The following is a 24,081-nucleotide window of genomic DNA, read 5'->3' on the forward strand; positions in this document are numbered from 1 at the left end:
TATATGGGGCGGTAGGCCTAGTTAGTAGCTCCTGTGGTCCCACAATTTGTACTACCAGTACAGTTCGCATTCAAGACTTGTGAGTGAGTACTGTAAAATATTTGCCAATTAATTAATGTTAGTTTAAATTAGTAATTATAAATAATTGTTATGATGGGAACTAGGTCTAGGCTCTGCTTCTAGGCCCTGGCAGTTACTGGACACTGAGGCTCAGCTGAGTGAGACTGAGTTGAGGTAACCTTCCTAGTAGGCTAGGGCCTCCTTTAAATAATCGCCGTGGTTAGGATTCCGGCACCGGAACTCAACTGCCCACCGTTAGGGAATCCGACACGATATTGCGCATGCCCAGAACTCTGGGAAGTGAATTATAGCTTGCACTAATAGTGCCACACACCACACCACCGAGAGTCGGAGTGTTATAGGGATTTACTGTAGCCTAGATAGTCGAGTCGTTGCGCGAGCGAGAGATGGATGAAACTTGGCCTATGCCATACATGAATTAATAATTAAAATACGACTACGCCACGCGTTAAAATAATTATAATGATATTAATAAGAATCGGTATCTATCTAAGAATCGTAATGCTGTTTTTAACGTTGCGACCCCGAATTTCCGAACAGTTTTTTCACATGGCGGTGGCTGCCGTCAACAAATCAACTTGTGATTGCATGTTATGTACAGTATATTAAATGCGTTATGAAAAATCATAAAACTAGTCATGTAATTATATAATTCATAATGATATGAAGTTTATATATGAATGAACAACCACTTTTTAATTACAAAATAAATAGGCCCACTGGTCACGCCTAACTGGTAGCCCTAGCCTAGATTAGTGGATCCCGCATTAGTAGGCATCTAGGCTAGTTCGCCGTGTGGCGCAACTATGAAATGATCCATCGCTGTATAGTCAAAGAATTGGTATAGTATAGAGTCGCCGATTACCTCGCTCTGGGCATGCGCAATAGCGTGTCGGATTCCCTAACGCTGGGCAGTTGGGTTCCGGTGCCGGAATCCTAACCACGGCGTTAAATAATACAGCCATTTAGCCTAACTATATAGGCGACAGTAGGCCCCTCCTAGGCGGGTAGTAACAAAGTGCGAGGCACGCGAGGCAGGGAAGGCATGCGAGGCAAGTCAGAAATTTATGCGAGGCATCGTTTTACCATCATCAAAAAATGCGAGGCATCATTTTATCATTTCTCAAAATTGCAAGGCAGGAAATCACCGAAATTGAAGTAGCCTAGGCCTAGGCCCGCTAGGCTAGTTTCCTTTTGCACCTGCCTTGTATTTTAACCAACTTTATCCTGAATACCACAGCTTAGAATTAGTAGGCCTACTTTAATGAAGAAAAATCACATAAAGTAACAATAAATCCATTAAATTGGTGATTTTACAGACGTTGTTTTTCTCGCATTTCGCACACTCAATGTTCAATATTTTGGTTTCTATGGAACGCCAAAAGAGCAAAATTAATTAGAGGGCTAAAAACTCTGTGGAATCCATTTATATTTAACGCATTATTTGGTGAAAATCAAGTACAATTTCAATAGATTTTGTCACTGTCAGTAAGGAAAAATGTTACTGTTGATAATATACACGGTTTCGTTAACCTTTTAAAGAATAAAATAGAAAAATTCATCATAATATCCTTAGTAGGATGTCCTAGGTCTAGACTAGGTAGTGATGTTGATTTAGGATCGATTATTATTCTTTGAAAACAGAACAGTATCAGCAGTAACATATTACAACATTTTTATTGACAAATTAACAAATATATTGAAATAAAACGTGTTTTTCACCAATAAATGCATTGAGAAATTGACGCATTCCACTGAGTTTTAGTCCTCTATTATCGTTGCTCTTTTGGCGCTCCATAGAAACAAAAATATTGAACATTGAATAAGTGAAATTCGCGAACAGTGTGCGAGAAACACGCCTGTAAAATAATTAATTTAAGGATTTATTTGTTACTTTTTATGTGATTCTTTCATTAAAGTACTCATGAGGTATACTTCTAAGGTGTGGTATTCACACGATAAAGTTAGTTATCAAATTTGGAGTAAAAATACAAGCGAAGGAAACTAGCGCCAGGTTTATTAGTACGTACATGGACAACAATAAATAAAATCGTTCGTAATATACCTAGCTTACTAAAACAGGAATAGTGTATCATTATTAAATATTACACCAATTATTATTATATCAAAATTTATTAAATTATTTTCTACATAGGCCTCTTATCTAGGTTAGGGCTAAGCATATTAGCTAAAGTTTAATTTTAGGCCTAGTATTACAATTGTCGGACGTAAGCCTTTTTTCACACGCGCTCCAGATTTCTGTCGCAATTTTTTTCTTTGCGGCATGTTATTGGATCGGCATATCAGTTACCTTTTATTCACCGCCAGTTATTGAACTTGTCCTGGCAATCGCTGTTCACCTTATTTGCGAGAGAGGTACACATGTTGTTCCTAGAGAATGGAATGTCAAAAATGTCTTTGGCACGCCGCTCAGAGAGAAGTCTGTAGTGTGCGTTGCTGCTGAAACCACGTGCTATAGGAGGGGAATGCACCACAATCCTCTGAGCTGAGGGCTGAATCATTCCGCTACCTGCTAAATAGTAAAGAGGGATTTTCCATCTCTCGGGTCTACCGGATCTAGGCGCAGGGGTGTGACAAAATATTATTTTCACTCTGCTATGTTCGACAGACATGTGAGTGAACACGCTCGAAATGCCAACAAACATTGCAGTCATTTAATGAGTGTGTCGCTATAACAATTATTGTTTATCGAAAGTTGAAGACTGTCGTTCAGATTTTTGAACCGTAGTTTGGGCACTTTTGTAAAAGTAAAATTTGACACGATATGACTTGAATGAAAAAACAATCGTTACATAAAAATAAACAACATGATGAGTGTATACACGAATCTATTTAGATACGCTTGTATCGATTGATTATTAGGCCTATAATATAGCATAATAGCACGTTAAGATATGCCTCGCACCTTTTTGAAATTGTAAACTATATGCCTCGCATGCCTCGCACTTTTGGAAATGATAAAATGATGCCTCGCACAAATATTTGGCATGCCTCGCTTGCCTCGCTGCCTCGCACTTTGTCAACACTCCTCCTAGGCCTAGCTACGATAGCTACTGTAAAACTAGCCTAGCTAAGACCCCACCCAGCCTTGGGATCTACCTATTAATAGAGGTTTTTTTTAGAAATCCTAGGCTAGGTAGGTAGCCTAGCTAGGGTCGGATGGAAGAAAAAGAAGTCGCCATTCCCTTCTATAAACTGCAACAAGTCAAAGCTTTTCAAAAAATAGTGGTCCAAACTACAGTAACATATAGTCATCCTTAATTTGTTTTAAAGTTAATAATAAATATGAATAAAAGTAGTGGTGAAGTTACGCCACCAAAAAAAAAACTCTTTCTATTTCAATTTGTAAGTCTTAGGCCTATCCTACATGTTTTTATATTTTATATCATATTCATAAACTTCATGGTAATACTAATACTAAGTTTAGTGTTATTTATATAAAGTAAAATGTTATGGCATACATAAGCCAAAAAAAACGACCCTAATTCATCAACAGAAATTTAACAAATCAATCTAGGTGGTGGGTATTTATATAATCTATTTCCTACTGTATGACCTTGTGAATATAATTTTTGCCTGTGTGCAGTGAACAGTATAAATTTCAACCATGGCATTCATTTAGGTAATTGGCATAACAATAAACAAAAAAATTATATTGAGGAATATGCAGTAGCAGTAGGCCTATTGATTGGCTGTAACATATCATGTGGTGACGCTGACGCTTACAGCATTTGTTTGTTTATTATATTATTCTTGAGTTTGAACCCGGAATACATGTTGTTATCAGCATTTTTAGTTATATTATACGTAAGGAGGTAAAGGTAAGTCCTGTATTAATTTCTGAATGTAGGGTAGAGCTAGTGTTAGGAGCTCATGTCACTAAGCCTAGGCATTATGTGGTAGGGTGGCCAGTTCCTATGCCTATCCTCCCTAGTATTTTCAACCAGGTACTCATTTACAGCTAAGTAGACTGGGAGTTTTCGGGAATTGAACCCTCATGGTCTCTCTGTATGACAGTATGTCCTAACCACTCTGTTACCAAACTCCTTGTTTACAGGCCTTTTAGTATAAAGCAGGGATGGGTCAGATTATTATCACTGCAGTGTTTTTTAAGTATCTTTTGGCTGTAATGACGATTATTATTATATACTTCTGGTTCATTATTGTTATCTTGGATTTTGTTTATGGTTTATGTTGAACTTTTTTCACATTAAATTCCAGAGAGACGCTGTTAGTATTAGACTTTACATCGACTCCAGAGAGACCCTATTCACATTTAGTGTGAATGATGATGTTGTTCTGCAATACCAGAGTTTAATTCAATTATTTATTTCGTCAACACTCTGGCTCGAAATTTGTCAAATAAAATCTTTATTTATTCCATATATAAAATGTGTACATGGAAAAATTGTTTTCCTCGACAGAAAATATGGGAAAACAAACAAAACATTCACAATTACATCATACATAGAAAAAAATTACAATTAAAAACATTCAATAAAAATTGTATTAAAAATAATTTTAATACAATTAAAAAAATAAATTTTCAGCTGAGGATTACCTTGTGACTCGGAACAACACCATCATTTAGAGTCGATACTTTTTATCCTCGGTGCTTTTCTGAAGTTTGTAGAACGAATTGCATTCAGTTGTTCAACTCTGATGTTTTGAACTCTGGAGTTTGTTCGAATTGTTTTTATTCACACCATAAGTGACAAAATGTGTAATTTGTAAACTTCTTTTTTGTTAAGTTTTGCTAAGCGATGTGAAAGGTGTATAAATACAATTATATTTTAATTACTTGATTTAAATTGTACAGAAAATTCATTCTAATTATTAAATTAAATTTCTTTTACAACATGTTGGTTAATGCAAGAGTTGAAGTTGCGGGCTGGGGTATAAAAATTATTTACTTAAAAATTGTTTTAGATTGACCCAATGGCTGCCCATACAATTTGATATTTAACTAGTATAACTTACTTTAATAAGTGTTTCCTAAGTCACAAACTTAGTTGAAATTAAAAGTCAAATAAAAACCAAGAAATTTTAACAGTTCATTATGTTAGTTTGTTTGTTTTATCTTTATACTGGGTGACCTCTTCAGTCAAAGACTGATCTCCCAGAGGGCCCAGTTGGTGATCAGTGGCTGTGATGTACTAATATACCAGGGTAACCCCCTACTCGTCTCGAAAGATGTACTAGGTTCTTTAAAGTGCACACGAGCAAGTTGTGTACACTGGACCTACGGTTTATAGAACTTATCCGAGAAGACTCGTTCTACCACCAGAACCATGGAGTGAGTGAGCCTCGAACCCCTGCCGATGTTATGGCTACGTGATTACGGTTCCACTGTCTTAACCGCTCGGCCACTCACATTATATAACAAATTATTAATAGACCCTTGCCGATGTTGTTGGCTTTTTAAGTACGTTAAACGGCGCCCCTGCCTTAACCGCTTGGCCGTTTGACTCAATGGATTGAATGTTACCTACTGTATAGCGCATACTGTACTGTATCTCTTACAGTTCCAATGGCGTAACGGTTATGAGCACTCACTGGCTAAACCCAGGGGCCCCGGAATTTACAGGCATTAAAATGTGTCGAAAAACGCCCAATGCCTCAAGTGTTGGAGGCACACTTAGAGTTCCTAAACCAGGGGCCTCAGGCCTCTGCCTTACGCCACTGGATTGTTCTGAATTAGGTTTTAGCAAAATGTACAAAAAGTGAATAAGATTTAATTTATTTGTTTTTGTCTACAGTACTTTCATTTTTAAAATCAATTTAATGCGATGTGATGAATGCGTTTTATTTCTAAAGTACTGCAGTAAGTTTGTTATTACTGTATATTCAATTGAGGCATGGTCATAACTGTATCATATTTGTTTTAAATGCATGTCAAAATTTGTAATCTAAAATTATACTGTAATTAAGTATACTACTCTAACATACTGTCCTAGACTAAAAAATAAGCTAATCTGATAGGGAATGACATTTCCAAATAGTGCTAACCAACATTGTTATTTGTTATATTTCTTCAGAAGTAAAATAAAGACGATAGAAACTAAGTATTGTTTGATAAGATGGCTGCATCAGGTACAGTAGATCCTTATTAAAAGTGCTAGTCAATTTTCAAATCCTGAATTTTAAAATCATATCCATTCTTACAGATTAGAATAACGTAATCATATGGTACTCACTGTACCTCATTCAGACAACAAAAGATGGTGTCTTTTCCTATTACAGTATAATTATAATGTGGTACCTATTTGCTCCTAATTTGCTTAATGTACTCCTCATCCCTAGCAACTTGATAGCTACAGTATGGTACAGTAGTAATAAGAATAGAGATTCTGATAAATTGTCAAACATTATTTTGAAAAGTGTTTCTAATGTGTTTTCTTACTTTTTTCTAGGAATATCTCGCAAATCTTTTAATCAGACTTTATTATGTTTTTCAACTTGGTATGATGACCGAAGACTCACCAGGAAACTGAAAGTGTTGTATAATGGTCACATTGCAGAAGTTGACTTAGATAATGCCTCTACAACAATGGACTTGATGAATCATTTAATTGATTCTGGAGAGCTGAGTCCAACAGATCTCACCATTCTGTATGATACCATAAAGGCCACTAAACAGTTTGGTATTGTAGACCAACTTATATTTTACATTCCTTATTTTCCTAATGTTAAAGATATCATTATTACAAAATTCAGCCATCATCAACTAAAGATTCTGGATTTTGGAAATTCACTGACACAAGAGGATGTGAAAAAAATTGATAATATGTACAATGATCCACCCAACAACTATCAAAACGCATGGAGTCTTATCATGGATTTACAGTACAGACAAATTATTTGTGAAGAAGAGGAAATAATGGATGAATTTGTTAATGCCTTAAAAGGTCTTGGACTACATAGAGCTGTGAGAAGTCTTGTCAAAGGTATGTCGATGTTGCTTGCTTGGAGAGCAATTTCCATACATTTTATCTATCAAACCCAATGAGATACAGTTTAGTTACAGTAAATGTTTTTTGGAAATATTATAATGTTTACAGGATCATGCAAAAACTTATTTACATTTTTTATGTTACGGATGGACATTTTAGCATGTAGTTATTAACCGATTAAAATGTCAGTTTTGGAAAAATAAGTCATTTATCTGTAAGTTATTTAACTTATTATATATTAATTGAAAATTCTTATGAAATGCTAAGATTGGTGGTTATGTTGCTTGGCCAATCCAAGGGTACTACTGTAGGTACAAGTCCTGTCATGTCACGATTTTTTCTAATGACAAATTACAACTCCACACCTAAAGACGTGTAATAAGACTTTGTTTATGTAGAGCATCTTGTGTATATGTTTGTCTTGTGAACAGGATTGCCACCTTTAAGAACTTAAGGATAGTGAATAAATTCGCTTATGGTTATCCTTGGCAATTTGCCTAAATATATAAACAAAACAAACAAAATATGAAGCAATATTTTTCCCCCATTGTTAGTTTTAGTAACCTGAAGTAATTAAGTAACATTATTATAACAATTAAATATATGTTATAATAATTTAAAATTTTTGCTTTAATGCTACACTTAAATGGATATCACTCTATACAAGATGTAACAAATGTGTGTATAATTGTTACTGTACTAAATTTGCTCTAGCAAATAGTCTATTGTAAAGAGTGCAAACAATATTGTTTATCTCAACAACCATTTTATTTGTTTGTATTAAAGATGTCCAAATACCCGTAACACTTAAAAGAAGGAAAAGGATTGATGTTGATGAAGGTCAACCATCTTCGAGTAAACGTGATGAATATTCTAGCCAAGAAATAATGAATCATTATATTGATTTGCTAAATAGTCTTCACAAATATAAAGGTAGGTTATATAGTATAAAAGAACTAATATTATTATTTGTATCACAATGGTACAGATGTAATGAAAATTGGTAGAGTAGTTTATAGCACATAATTAGTGTAGATTTGATCAAATTAGCTGTTTTATAATACGGAAAAAATTAGAAAATAACTGTATGTATAATGCAAATGAGCAACCACCATTTAAACTAGATTTGAACTCGTCACTACAGACGAGTTAGGTTATCCGCAGCGCAAACGCCACGTGCATGTCATACGTTAGAATATTGTGCACAGAAAAACGATTATGCCAGTGAAAAAATGTTAGTGCGCTCTCTATTTTGTGTCGCATCTAAGTGTATAAAGTATACACTTATACTGTTTACGTACTACATACAGTGCAGAATAGGTGAAAATAAGTGACCAAAGTTATTGACGCTTTTGCACATGATGATGTCATCATAATTTAAAAAATTTTAAATCATGCGAAAGATAATTGATTGACCTAGACAATATAAAAAAATGGGGGAAAATGGAATACGGATAAGTGGAGATGCGCTCTATTAAATGTGATGAGCTATGTCGAAAGAGACAAAAATCCTATATTTTATATTTGAGTGGCCATACGATGAAGTCACAATGTCCAGTTAGCCATGTTGATGCATGATCCGATATCAACAACTTATCTACTTCCAGAATATGTAATAAAAAATAAACTTCATCATGTAGTTTAGAAAGGAATAAATGCGCGCAAATTGTCCAATTCTACGCGCTCGTATGACGTGATTTTAAGTCGAAATTGTTTGAAAGTTGGTAAAATTACTAGAAAAGGCTGAAAAAACATAAATCAAGCTAAAAAAGTGTTTTTTAGCGCTACGTGCGTAAAAAATTGCGCATGCGTGGGAATTTTTAACATGCTTAAAATGACATGAAACGCGTGGAATGATTTTTCGCATTTTGAAATTTTAACTTTGTGTGAAACATGCCATTTTAATCCAAGTGTCAATACAAAATGACTTTTGGTTTTTAATCTATGATCAATCATTGAAATTCATAAAATTGCGCGTAACTTATGCTGCGCGACTCTAAAGTCAAAAAACGAAATGTCCTGCACTTCTACAGTTAGAGGCCAATCTTCTGACAAAGTTATACGATGTAATGTTGATAAGAATATGAGATACACGTGACACAAAATTCTGGGAAAGAAAGAAGAATATAGAAAGAAAAAAAAAGATCGTGACAATAACAAGGGGTTATCCGCCAAGTGCGGATAAACAATAAATCTGAAAAAAGAATAATACCAGAATAATGAGCAATCCGTGGTGTTTGCATTGCATTTGTAGCACTTTTAACATAGTATAGGTGCCCTCACTTGAGCGGATGTATACCTGAGACTAAATTTACATACAGTAGATATTATACAGTACATTAAATAAAATTATAATAATATATTTTGCAATTATATAACATTTCATAGAAAATATTTAATAACAAATTATTGTACATTTACTTTTAGAAACAAATTATTTTACCACCATGCTAAATTAGTTCACAAAGAAAGGCTCAACAGCAACAAGAAAAATCAACCATGCATTACCCAGAATTGCTTGTTCTTTGCCATTGCCGCATACTAATATACACCCATTAATTACCGTACTGACGCGAGTATAAGCCCATACTCGGGTATAAGCCCACCCCGACTTTTGACTAATTTTCATGAAAAATGAAGCACTCAGGTAAAAGCCCACCAATTAATTCGAAGATCTACAGTGTGTGCCGTAATACATTATTTTGTATTTGGCGAAGTCCATACACCGAATACACATACCTTTGATCATAACCAAGCTAGGCTAATATACGCTAGGCCATATGAGGCCTAGCGGTCCTGTTTTGTTTACACTCCATCGCGGTCGAAGATCGCTTCACATGACGCTACAAGTCGCCAAAACGGAAAACCACTATTTGGTATCGGCTGCCATAAACAAGCTTATTAAATTTCATTGGTACATTTCTATTTAACGAACATTGTACACTTGCTTTTCTGCTTGATAAATTCTTGTTCAATTGATGTTTAAAATAAGATATTCTACGATAAATTACACGAACTATAAGCTTAATTTTCCGACACTCTACACCCTGTGTATTTAGAGGCAACATCGTATTACACATCGCAACCCCTCGTGAGGGCGCTCGCTCGCATGGTGGAAATACACAGTGTCCATGTGCTGTTTTTGACATTCTGCATTTTTGGATCCTCGGGTATAAGCCCACCCCCCAAACTTGACGTGATTTCATGTTCAAGGGGGGTGGGCTTATACCCGCGTCAGTACGGTAAGTATGTGTTTATGATGTCAATTACTATAAAATACATGTTAATAATAGGCGACAATGTTTTTAACAGTTTTAACAGTTAAAATTATTTAATATTTTTTTTTTCTACCAGAAACAAGTCAAATATTGAAATATTATTAAACTATCCTTCATAAAAATTCCTCAACAAAGTGCCCGGCAGTTGATGTGAACTGTCTATTTGGCAGTTTTTTACTAAATAAATTGCATGAAACCAATAATTGTATAATATCCAAATAGCATTTAACATGAAAAATTGTACACAGTACGTCCCGACGTATGCTGCGTCCTAATGGAAAACATTACTATTGCATGGAAAACCGTGGATTGCACATTTTTCTGAACAAGATCAAATCCTCCATTATCAGTATTAATTGAATATCATGTGACCATATCAAATGACAAGGATCTACTTTAGGTGTTAATACAAATAATTAATGAATGTACGTTGATTCTCTCCATTCCAAAATCAGACAAATTGGTTAATTTAAATAAGTCTCCGAAAATGTATTTGAGATAATTCTGCCGTATTGAATGTCAAATACGTCTGTAGGTGGCACTAGAAATTACAGGCTGCACACGCTATACAGTAGGACTTAATTATTGCATTTTTATCTTCTAGCCGGCCTATCGGCTGTTTACAAAAGCTGAATGTTCATTAATACTATTTGTTATCACTTTTCCGTAGAACCAAAGATCTTAGAAAGTAATATTTGAAAAAAATGCCATATGGGTTTATATAAACTTGGGAAGTGGTAATAATATTCATAATAGAGTGTCTGTGTTCGCCAGAGTGTGAAATGTGATTCCTTCATTCCTAGCGATCGGTGAATAGCCATCCCACTAAAGCACGGTTTTGTGGATGGGAGATGGTGACATGCGTAGTCTAAAAGTAGGCAGGGCTTTATTTTAAATTGTCGTCATCTAGCGCTTCGCTGGTTGTGCGTAAAGTCTCTAATTATTATGCGGTCAACAATTATAAAGGTACAGTGCAATCTTCTTCAAAAACATCCATTTGGAAAGTAGTTTTGAAAGGTTTATATGTATTCTAGTTTTTTGTTTTAGAGTATTTATAGAATGTTGACCTCTGCCCTTTGCGATTTATTTGGTTATAAAATTTAAAAGTCTGTAAACTTCTCTGTTTCTATGACATTCTGATTTTAAATTTGTTTGCAATGCGTCAATCTTAAGTCTGATGGTTGAATTATTTAATGTAAGAGAGTGTAGCAGTCGACATCACTGACAAAATTATAGTAAAGATGTAATTATACTTTATTGCTAAATGTGTGCTAATTGTTTCTATTTTGATTTCCAAGAATCCACTCCAGCAGAAATACTTTCACGAGGACCAGAAGCATTAAAAGCATTTAATGAAGCTCTGAAGGAAGGGGAAACTGAAGTTAAGCAAGGAAGAACTATTTTTGTAGGCCTTGAAAGAGTTGGAAAAACTTCTACTATCAATTCTCTGTTACGGAAAGAGTAAGCATCTCTCAAATTAAGTTTATTTACAAAGACATACTGTAAGCTTAATTTTGAAGTATTTCAGGATACTGATAATTAAGTGATAGAAAGATGAAATTGGAGTTGGAGGTCTGTTAACTAGCATAAACAGTTTTATATTGCTGTGTAAATAATCTATAATTTTTATCGTTTCTCTCCTACTGTACAGTTAATTTAAAAACATGAAAGCATTGTATACAGTAGTTTAAATTATAATACTTTCATGTAAACATTTTTGTTTTGGATAGTTTTAATGCTAAGCAAGAAATAACTGATGCCATAGCAACAACAAAGCTTGTGTGCACTCAAGATGCTGCTGATGAAACAATGTTGGAAGAAAAATCACAAGATACTTGTAAGTGTGCAGTAGTCAAATGCCTTGTTGTTCTTCCTATCTAATCATTGCAATTAGTGACTCTCATAGTGGACTTTTTTTGTGTGCAATTTTTATACTTTTTTTAGTATAGTTTACCTCCTGTAAAGATTGATTCCTAATTGGACTAAAAAAACAACGTACACAAAGCAAGCAACAGTTTGGTTTGGTCACGTCCTTGCATTGCATCCTTTTGACAATGTAAAGTTGCTTTAAAATTCTCTAAGAATATTGTTGAATCAAGACCTGATGATTTTTAACTGCATTATAACACTCTAGGCCGATTTTCCAAAGTCATAGGCTATAGAAACATTTTGGCTATATAACCGATATTTCCTTTTTAACAGTTGTATTATAACAGTTTAGATCCTCCTTGAGAAAAATATCTCTCTGGACTGTATTTATGAAATAATTGCTTTGAAAGATCTCAAATGAAAGATCTAAGCAGGCAATTTCTGTATAATATCACGGCATTGTCACTACTTTACTAGGCTATCACAGGGGCGGATTTAGGATTTTGATAAAGAGGGGACAGATATGGGAAAATATACGTCTTTTTTTCTAGATGCCCGGAGATATTATCTGAGTCGTTTTGACCGGTCGATTCTTGTCATATAGTTATATGAATATAGTGCATTTTATAGACTATATTTAATATAAAGGCTGTTTTCCTGTCGATGTAACGTTATGACAAGTTGCGTTGAGTTGCATTGAATTTTCACATGGTTAAAGTTAAAAATAAATAACGATAACGATGATGGAGCCCCAAATCCCCTCCCACTCCAAGTCTGCCCCTGTATCATGAAGTTGAGTAATGAATAATAAAGAGTGCTTTTCTTTTGTATGCAACAAAACATACTTCTGTATGGAACATTAAGACACTATTTTTCTTTTATAATTGAAGCTTATGGCCTTTATGAGAATGCTATCGCAGACGAAATGGTGACAATTTTAGAGAGGAAGAGACTGAGCGAAGCATCAATAAAAGCAGCTTTTGATTCTGACAATTCTGAAGGAGAAACATCTATAAAACCACTGTTAGAGAGTGAACCCCAAAAGGAATATAAAGTAGACGTACCAGAAAAGTCAAATCGGGGATCCAAGCGAAAAAAAAAAGGGAAGCATAAAGACACGTCAAAACGTACAAAACAAGGTAAGTATTTAGCATCCTACAATTCATGTAGACTATAAAGTTAATGGTACAGTCCTATGAACACAGTTGAAGAGAGTAACTATAACATTTTCAGAAATAATTCTGGAATAAAATAGATTTAATTTGCCTCTGTGACGTATTATAGGTTTATATCATGGATCAAATAACAAGAATATATCGACGGTGACATAAAGAGATTTTCTAATGTGCTAGCCTATTCTAAACGGCACTGCTACATATCCTTTTGCTATTTTATCCATGGTTATATGCATTGATTTTGTCAGAATAATATATTGATTGATTATTTGATTTCAGAATAGCAAAATTTCATATCCAAAAAATAACAATGCAAAGAAAAACGAAAATCACACTAAAATAGGATTTTCTCTCATTTAGTGACAATTATATTTTCCCCTTGATTGAATTCAATCTTGGTACCACAAATACTATAACCAGTATCACTTCACATCGAGCCACCTACACTTCAATAAAACCTAAAGAAAGATCCCTCCGTGCATTTGCTATGTGCAGATATAAGATTATTACATACCGCAATAATTTTTACTAGATGCATACATTATGGCCTACATTACTGAATGGGTAAAATAAATTATTATTTCTGTTGGTTACACTTCCCTGCACAGCATGTTTTGTCATCGATCAAACACGTCTTATTTTAAAATTAAGCATATTTCTTAACATTCTGTTTGCCTTACATGTGCATGGCCTGTCACTTTTAACATGCTCGTATAATGCTATTTCAAGTTGAAAAGTGAATAAAATAGGATAAAATTGTCAACGAAAAGGTTGTAAAACAGTAATCGTGTAAAAATACTTGCATTCGTAGCAATATTTGAAATGTTTAAAATTGCCTAAAACATACTCTAATTTTTGTTGAAAATGAATTTTGAAAATTGTAAAAATTGTTAACATGCTTACATGCGTTATACGTGCTATGCACATGCAGTTAATTTATCTGGGCAATAGAGAGATCCTTTAAATCCGATATTTATTATAATTTATAAATTCTAATATATTAATTCACACACATTAATTAAGCAGGTTGCTTTGAAGAATGAAAAATAGGTTTTAAAAATGAATAGAAAAAAAACAAATGCTGGTGAACAGGTCAAAATGTTATAATACATTATGAACGTAACCACACAGATTTAATAAATTTAAGTGGGGGAAACAATATTGTTAGAAGGGCATTTTTTGTTTTGATGGTTACTTTGCATTCCATCAGATTTCTTTCTGAGTGAAGCCACTTACACTATATGAGTGGCTTTCGGCTGCAGTCAGGAGCTTGGAGAGGAGACACAGGCACAAACAAGTACATTTTCAAGCACTGATTGATATTGCAAGTGACCATGACCTTTTTCGGGCAACCTTCAATCTAAAAATTAAATGCATTTTAGAATTAGAATTAACAATCAACATTTTTTACTAATTTCATCAGAAAAAAAGACAGAAATGCCTAAAAACATCCAAAAAACTGTGGAGGAAAAACTTAAAAAAAGAGAAAGAGAGATTGTGTTTCAAAAGGAAGGTGACTCAAAGGTGACAAGCAAAGAATTTGTTATGAATATCTGGGACTTTGGAGGCCAACCAATCTATCATGTGATGCAGCGGGTAAATTAATCAAGTTTGCTTAAATAAATTTTACTTTGTTTTTGTGGGGTAGAGGTTTCCAGTACAATATATAGATATAAAGATATACAAAGACTGAGGCCTAAAATAGTATAAGAACAAAAAACTAAATATATGAACACAACTATTTGGATTAGTGGACTCAAAATGAACAAGTCAGCTGATGGGCAACAAATTGTTCTTGTTTTGCTTTACCAACTGATGACATCAAGTCACACAATTTATCAACAAATTTAAAATTTAAAAACCTTCTGTTATTGAATATTTTTGGAAAATTGGAAAATAAAAGGGCTATACACTTTATTAGTATACCATAAAAAACAAATCAACGAGATATGAACATTTTGATGCAGAACTTATCTAAACAATACAAATTTCAAACAACAACAAATAGCTTGATTGTGCCAAAAGATTGTGGGAAAGTGTAAAAATTCATTGGTATTTGATGAGAATAAAATTAGTTGTTGAATAAATAGTTGGAAAACAAAAATGATACATATAAGTATATTTCTCCTCACTAATTTGTTTAAAAATAAATATGGTAGACTCAAGGCCCATTTGCACTAGGATGATAATGATTGACGATAAAAAAAATAATGCATTTTCCTACATAAAACAAAGGAAATCTAAAAAGTTTTCATCCTAGAACTATAGGATAACCATCTATGCCACCTTTGATGAAAATAATATTTTCACACGTCCAATCAAATGACATGATCAATAAGAGAGACTAGAGCAATATTACCGTGATGATTATCGATTTTATTGTTCTTATTGATTGGATTTTTTATTGGATTTAAAAAAATACTATCCTATAGTTTTGGAACGAAAAATTGTTTAATTTCCTTTGGTTTTAAAAAACAAAAATTTATCAGCCTTAAAACAACATCATATTCACACCATGTGCCATGAAAATGTGCTAAAAGAATCTTGAAAATAATAGGAAGAATCACAGGCATTTGATTTGAACATAACTTACTCTATTTGTACTATTAAATCATGAGTACAACAGAAGGCTCAAGCAGAGTTAATTTTGGTATCCCAAAAAATAGAAATAGAATAAACATAGAACAACTTATTTTGATTTAACCATTGAGATCACAAGATATTCAATGGGCAGAACTCATATACATGTGTGTTATTTATTATATTATTCAGCTATTAATTTCATTATTTTAATTGTCATGTATCTCAGATCTTCATGGTATCTTTTGCTGTTGTCTGTGTAGTATTCAACCTGTGTGATGATCTTGATGCCCCAGCAAAGGTTTTGAATCCAACAACTGTAAGAATTTAAATTTATATTTTTATCTCACAGTTAAGTTTCTTTATAAACTAGTTTATGGGTCATTCCATCTCAGATCACCCAATGAGTTAAACCCTACCTCTTCCAATTTTGATGAAATTTGGTATATGGGTGATTCATAGCAATTAAAGTCAAAATTTCAAATTTTAACTTTATCGGACCAACGGTTTTCGAGATATCGCAATTTCAATTTTCGGTTTTTACGCAAAAAAGGGCGCGTCCGCCACGTTTCAAAGAGCTGTATCTCGGGAACTATAGGTTCAATTTTAAAAGCAAAGGTATTTTTGTAAAGGGGAGACCATAAGGAATCTAAATATACTAATTGTGTGTGTTTTATGTTAATTTTAAGTTTAATAAAACTTTGAAATATATTTTGACCTTGAAATTGACACCGTGGAACACGCCCGATTTGTTGGTGACTATCACGAAAAATGTAGCCCTACGTGTCAACTACAACATATAAAAAAATTGGAGGGGTTTTTTTCTTTGTTTCCATGAAATTACAATTTGAAGTTGACATACCTCTTCCTTTTAGTGTATTTTTTGGTGTTGTTATATACTTATACACAGTGTGAACACTAACTGTTAAGGTGTCTTATTGTTACGCTTTCTCATCAGGCCCACTTAAACACTACAGTAGATATATTTTGATATGAGAAATACTGGGTAACTCACATACTTTTCAAATCAATTTTGACACATAGTTTAGTGTCCTTACTATGTTATTTTAGTGTATTTTGGTGTCTGTCCATGCATTACTTCAATGTCAATTTGATGTATTCCAAAAATAATTTTATTTACAAACTAAATATTATTATAATGTTACAATTGTCTATGTCTGGCCTTTACTCCTTGTCATCTGGCCAATTCAAACAGTATTTAGAAATGTTGTGGCGTTCATTTTGGGAAATTACTGTAATTCCTAGTCGAAGAGGATTTTATAAACGGAGAGGCTATAATACAATGTACATTTGATTCAGGAATCCAACAACAGTCTTCTTTGGACGGCCAATAAAAGATTTTCGCTGGCCCATGAGGATGCATAAATTTAATTTGATAATCCCCAAACTCTTCTGAGACATCCACAACCAAATGGGACACCATCATAACTACAGCACACAAATTCTGAAGTCTAATAATGGTGGGTTGTGTATCAGCAACAATTTCATTTTCATCACTGAAAGATTCTTGAATCACTACCACATCCGGAGGGTTTATCTGGGTACTAAGTTTGTAGACCTGCATCTGTGCCAGATAAACGTGAACAAAGCGATGATATTGTAATGTACCCTTGATGGTCTGGGCGAGGTTGAATCTCGGCTTTATTTCTTTTTCCACAGTAGATACCTCATCTATTCCCACATGAAAAAAGTTGATGCCTGGAATGTCCATATGAGCGAGTCATATGGCCGAGCGGTTAAGGCAGGGGCGTCGTTTACCGTACCTAAAGAGCCAACAACAACATCGGCAAGGGTTCGAGGCCGACTCGCTCCTAGTTCTGGTGGTGGAACAAGTCTTCTCAGATAAGGACTATAAACCGTAGGTCCAGTGTACACAGTTATAACCTGTGTGTACTTTAAAGAACCCAGTTCATTATTCGAAAAAGAGTAGGGGGTTATCCCGGTGAACTGGTTCACACAATAGCCCCTGTATCAGGGGGATTACCACCTATCTGATAGGACAGTGATTAATTCACTATTGGTAATCCTTGGCCACATTGCCTAAAGACATAAATAAAAATAAAAAATTACACAGTAGTCGAACATACTGAGAGATGTGAGAATATGACATTCAGTCAAACGCTGTAAGCTTCTCTTAGTGACAAGCCTCTTAACTGTTCCACCTATGCCATCACATGCACTCTTGCCATGTGATGTAGCGAAAAAATTCCCCTCGGCGTCTAAACCAAAATCTTCCTGGTGGTGGCAAAGGTTAATAAAGTTATATTTGTTTTTGTATTGGCCGCCACATCCATCTGTGAAATAATGAACTTTTTTCATGGTTGGTAGTTTTGATTTTAAATAGGGGATGACAACCTTTAAAAAGGCATCAGTAACTGATGTATGTTCTCTGCAATCACTTATTATGCATTAATATGCATAATAACATAGTAAGGACACTAAACTATGTGTCAAAATTGATTTGAAAAGTATGTGAGTTACCCAGTATTTCTCATATCAAAGTATATCTACTGTTTAAGTGGGCCTGATGAGAAAGCGTAACAATAAGACACCTTAACAGTTAGTGTTCACACTGTGTATAAGTATATAACAACACCAAAAATACACTAAAAGGAAGAGGTATGTCAACTTCAAATTGTAATTTCATGGAAACAAACAAAAAAACCCCTCCAATTTTGTTATATGTTGTAGTTGACAAGTAGGGCTACATTTTTCGTGATAGTCACCAACAAATCGGGCGTGTTCCACGGGGTCAATTTCAAGGTCAAAATATATGTCAAAGTTTTATTCAACTTAAAATTAACATAAAACACACACAATTAGTATATTTAGGTTCCTTATGGTCTCCCCTTTACAAAAATACCTTTGTTTTTAAAATCGAACCTATAGTTCCCGAGATACAGCTCTTTGAAACGTGGCGGCCGCTCCCTTTTTTGCGTAAAAACCGAAAATTGAAATTGCGATATCTCGAAAACCGTTGGTCCGATAAAGTTAAAATTTGAAATTTTGGCTTTAATTGCTATGAATCACCCATATACCAAATTTCATCAAAATTGGAAGAGGTAGGGTTTAAAATTCCATTTTTTTTGGGTGAACTGAGATGGAATGACCCTTATTGTATATTACATATTTAGAAAACCAAAGCAGAAGGTAATTTGTCAATTCTCTTAATAAAAGAATTGAAAGATAAAAATATTTTTAAAAAGGTTTCTATGAAATGTTGCATTTAGGGTGAGGTGTATGATCATCGAATGACAAATCTTGAGTTCATTCTTCATTGGATTCAGTCTGCATACACAAACAGTAGACCTGACGCAAAGACAAATGATGGTCAGCCTTCTCCTCCTATATTTCTGATTGGTACACATTTTAATAGCCTTAAAGGAACCGAAGCAGAAAAGAAAAAAAGGGTATAGTATAGTATATAAACAATGTAAAATGCACTGTGATATAAATAATTAACCTTGGTGCTCCACTTCCATTATATTATTTTGATGTAATGTCTTGTTATCAGTTTTTTATACTGGGCGCCCTCTTCAGTCAAGACTGGTCTCCCAGGTTTGCGAGTTATGATCAGTGGCTGTGATGTACTAGTAGACCTGAGTAACCCACTACTCGTCTCAAAAGGTGTACTACAGTAGGTCCTTTAAAGTGCACATGCGCTAGATGTGTACACTGGACCTATGGTTTATAGTCCTTATCCAAGAAGACTTGTTCTACCACCAGAACTATGGAGCAAGTGAGCCTCAAACCCTTGCCGATGTTATGGCTACGTTATTAGGATTCCACTGTCTTAACTGCTGGCCACTTACTAACATTTTACAAGTTATTGTCAGTGCATATTTTAGGTGTACAGTAGTGTACAGATGTACAGCAGATGAATCTTTATTTCAGGTTGCACAAATAAAGAATCAAATCTGGCAGGCCCTGGCAGGCAAACCATTTGCTGCTCTTGTGCGCTCAACTATCTTTACCATTGAAAACAGTTTACCATTTTCAAGGAGCAATGGTTGTGACATCATAAAAGAAATACTTGATTTATCAAGGAAAATGATTCAAATTTTACCAATAAAATGGCTGCAAATCCAGCAGGAAATTCAAAAGTTAAAGAAGAAACACATCTATCTACCTCTATCTAACTAAGCAGGTATAAACATGTTTAAAAACTAATTTAAATCAAAATATGTAAATAATATGAAACCTGCTTTCTTAAAATGAATATGACCTCAATTGCATACTTAATTATATTCTCAGTACTGTCATTCAGTATATTGCAAATTTAAGCACGACGAGAACTACTAATTATTCAATAGATAAACATTAAATATACAGATCGGAAGAAAAACACATGTAATTAAGTGAAAAATGAGTAAAAAACTCATTTTCAGATTTATTTTTTTTAAATAAATGTTGTAATAAAACTTTTTTGTCCATCAGATATTTGATTTAGTTGTCAGCTTAGAAGTAATACATAACCAAGATGTTCTGCTCCAGTATTTACATGACATTGGTGAGATTCTCTATTATCCAGATGATGAGGCTCTAAAGGATATAATAGTCTTAAATTTGATGCGTTTAGTTGACATGTTTAAAACAGTCATCACTGTTGAAGATCCAAAGCTTCAGGTTAGCAAATATATGTTGTATAGTAAGTAAATGGTTAAACATTTGCATATTTGTGCGATTTGAAAGTAGTATTAGTTTTTGCATTTTAACCCCAGAAAATCTTTGTTTTACTATCTGGTGCTCTGTATTATATGTACCAAGTATCTTCATTAAAATGAGTGACACAGTAAATCAAATTAGTATACTGTAATTAACAATTCCCATTAATGTCTATGACAAATTAAAAGTCAACTGATGAAAAATTGAATGAAAATTTAAAATTTATTTGCATAGAATTAGTGTTGTATTTTGTTGAAAAACCTTTTGCAATTTTTATTAAGAACTGATTTTCATATTAATGAAATTGATATTTAAATGGGGTTCTTTTATAAGAATTTGCTTCTTGAATTTTCACATTTTTCTTTGTTTAAATCAGTAAATTTAATTTTAAATTGTTATTGTTCAAAGAAAGTAAAAGACGTTGTCATTGTCAAACTCAATTTGTTATAAATTTTAAATATAGACAACAGCTTTGAGAGATGCTTGGATAAAGCTGAACACTGGTATTTTAGAGGAACATCTGTTGAGGCATCTATGGGAGAAGGAGGAGTTCTGTGATTCATCAGATGATAAAACATTTAACTTCTTTGTGTCCCTCATGGAAAAGTTTGGTTTACTGTGTGAAAAAAAGCATACAAAGGTATGAAGACAAGAAAATCATAAAAAGTTTAAAATTGTTTTTTTTTAAATAGTTTTAAATAAGGTTACAGACACATTTAAAAAATCTCTTTTGTAGTTTTCTTTATCCCTTTACTTGATAAAAAAAAGTTTTATGATTGGAAAGTTCAGATTTCCTATAAACATCTATGTGACACTTAGTTTCAATCACTTCTTTTGACAAACCATCTAAATTTTTATTTTATATAAAAAATTGACTGAAAATTGACAAAATTCCCTTTTTTCACTTGTTTTTTTTTAATAGGACAAGGGAAGAATTTTCTATGTTCTTTCACGCTTGAAACCTGAAGCCTCAGCACCACCTAAATATGACAGAGAGCGTGCCGTTTCTCTTTTTCATGATTTCGGTAGCTACCTTCCAGATGATCTGTTTCAACGTGCTGCAACTAAATTTGTTGAGAAATTCCAAATCGATAATTATGAACCTCAACTATCTTTTGAGCATGTACAGTTGAATATTGATGGACATCATCAAGTCATTCTGTATGTGGCTACCATTAGACAGCGCCGTATGTTACAGGTACATTTTTTTTCATTTAATAGGTAGCAGCAAAAGCCTAGAACATAAATTAATTGGCATTAGTAAAAAATAGAAACAAAAGGATTCAGTACTTATGTTATTATGTTTCTAACTATAAATATACATTCAATTTGATTTTTCTGTACATTACAATGTACATTTATGTACCTGCAAAGAATAATGAATACAAATAATTTATTATGTATGTTGCAATGTATTTGTTTACATCGATCCATTGATATTTCTGCCTCCATTCTGGTTCAGAGACAAAGTATTTTGCCACCTCCCCCTCGTGGGGCTTTTGACGAAGCAAATTTATTTCACTAGCACTCCTAGATGGCCGGAAATATTACTCTCGCATGTAAAATTTATGATAAATGGTACCTCTAGTTGGCCGGAAATGACACTCCCATAGCGTGCTAGGAATCGGCAAAACAATTGTATTTTGCGTTTAATGGAAACATCAAGGGGAAGTCCCCGAAAATAATGTACTTCTGGTTCGGTAAATGATGTAAATATTATTAGATTGTATGTTATTCTTTTGTTTGTTAATCTGGAATTCAACGTTGTTTTCATAGTTCTTGAATTTAAAAATGTCTTTTTTTGGAGGGTAAAATTGAACTGATCCACCAACCAATGGCAAGAAAATTCAGCGCAGCTCGGCCTTTCGCCTTTTATAAATGCTCACATCATCATTTAATTGTAATTTTGTTTGTTTCTTATTGTAGACAACAATAGTCAGAACAAAAATCCTCAATGTGGAGTCTGCAGAAGATAAACCAGAACCTTCTGTCTGTAAGAAAGTAGGTCAATACATTTCTACAAATTCCCTTTATGATACAACAAGAAAGTTATCTTTCTCAAAAATATTTATATTTAAAAATCACTAACATAGCTTTAGGATACCTATAATATTTTTAATAATATTGTTATAATATTTTTTGTAATGCCTTCATTGTATTATATTGATAGTCATATGTTTTTTAAATAACTTGCCTATTCTGCGTCTATTTATTCTATAATGTTTTCTAGGTGCTAAGCTTCCTTCAAACTGAATTAAAAGTGTTCAGTCAGAGTAACACACAAGGTCTTAAAGCTAAGATGTACATCCCTTGTGCATGTAGTCCAAACATTGAAAATGCTCATCTGCATATTATTAGCAAGTTTGACCAAGCTGTATTGCCTTGTGGAGGCAATGCAATGGATGTGACTCATTACTGTAGATTGTTTGCTGATAGTGTAGTACCGCAAGGTGATAGTGCAGTACCGCAAGGTAAATGCATTGCATGTCTTTACCCTTGATTGGGGACGTCACAGAAACTGACAATATAAGTTTCACAATGCATGATAATACTGTAGTTTAAAACTCACATAATAGTTGACAACAAAATAATGTATCAGTTTTGGATAAAAGGGTTTACATGAAATCTAGATAAGAAAATGAAAGCATTGTATGGGGTGTGTGTGTGTGTTTATATGGTATATCAAAAATATATTTTACTTCAAATATAAGACCATTCAAACAAGCAATTTTGTTTAGGAAGTTGGGGAAAAATACAAATACATATTGTAATATAAAACAAACAAAAAAAGTGAGACAAAGTCATCATGATTCTCTTTTTTCATAATATAGCAGCATTCAAGTTTTGTTCAAAATGTGCCTAACTTTAAACCGATTTATAGTCACCATTGTACAACATGATCTCTTATTTACAATTCATAGGGTGTGTAGATGACTTGACAATTCAAAGAGTATGCGAGGAAATAAACGACAACTGGAAACAATTTGGTGTTTGTTTAGGATTTAGTTATACAGAGACAAAAGAGTTTGAGGCTTCTGACAAAATGATGCATCATTGGAGGGGAAAAACTACAAGTAGTAAACAAAATCAACTTGCAGTATTGCACAAGGCTCTAACAGAACATGGATTAACAAACCTTGCTGATTGGCTATTTGGTGAAACAAAAGCAGGTATGTATTATCGTTATAAAATGTTATGATTCCAGGCATCCATATAATATTTCAATTTACATAAGATTATGGTTTGTAAATATCATTCAAAATTATAACCATGCTTCCCAGGATTATCGCCCGTATTCTTAAACCGGACTTTAGTCGTAGTTCGAAGTTCGACTTGAAAAAGTCGTAGTTCGAGCTATTACTTCAAATTCGATTAAAAAACGAAGTAGTCGAAGTTTGCAGTTCGACTTAATGAAGTAGAGCTTTTAGTCGAGTTGCA

The 24,081-nt window shown here is 33.6% G+C and overlaps 2 protein-coding genes across 2 annotated transcripts in view; both read left to right on the plus strand.

The window, feature by feature from the left end:
- LOC140054394 (uncharacterized) lies at window positions 1–20,555 on the plus strand. Its single transcript, XM_072099372.1, has 11 exons — window positions 1–83; window positions 6,516–7,049; window positions 7,842–7,988; window positions 11,632–11,794; window positions 12,064–12,170; window positions 13,093–13,341; window positions 14,801–14,973; window positions 16,187–16,276; window positions 19,209–19,388; window positions 19,873–20,125; window positions 20,416–20,555. The coding sequence occupies exons 2-10, from the start codon at window positions 6,653–6,655 to the stop codon at window positions 20,119–20,121; spliced, it is 1,755 nt and encodes a 584-aa protein (XP_071955473.1). The 5' UTR covers window positions 1–83; window positions 6,516–6,652; the 3' UTR covers window positions 20,122–20,125; window positions 20,416–20,555.
- Window positions 20,199–24,081, plus strand: part of LOC140055556 (uncharacterized) — a 7,922-nt gene continuing 4,039 nt past the window's right edge. The window contains exons 1-7 of the mRNA XM_072100892.1: window positions 20,199–20,231; window positions 20,416–20,604; window positions 21,107–21,283; window positions 21,566–21,841; window positions 22,570–22,644; window positions 22,874–23,114; window positions 23,565–23,813. Of these exons, the coding sequence (XP_071956993.1) occupies window positions 20,199–20,231; window positions 20,416–20,604; window positions 21,107–21,283; window positions 21,566–21,841; window positions 22,570–22,644; window positions 22,874–23,114; window positions 23,565–23,813 (1,240 nt within the window). The remainder of the gene's footprint in view (window positions 20,232–20,415; window positions 20,605–21,106; window positions 21,284–21,565; window positions 21,842–22,569; window positions 22,645–22,873; window positions 23,115–23,564; window positions 23,814–24,081) is intronic.

This window comes from Antedon mediterranea, chromosome 7, assembly GCF_964355755.1.
Source record: "Antedon mediterranea chromosome 7, ecAntMedi1.1, whole genome shotgun sequence".
NCBI lineage: Eukaryota > Metazoa > Echinodermata > Crinoidea > Comatulida > Antedonidae > Antedon > Antedon mediterranea.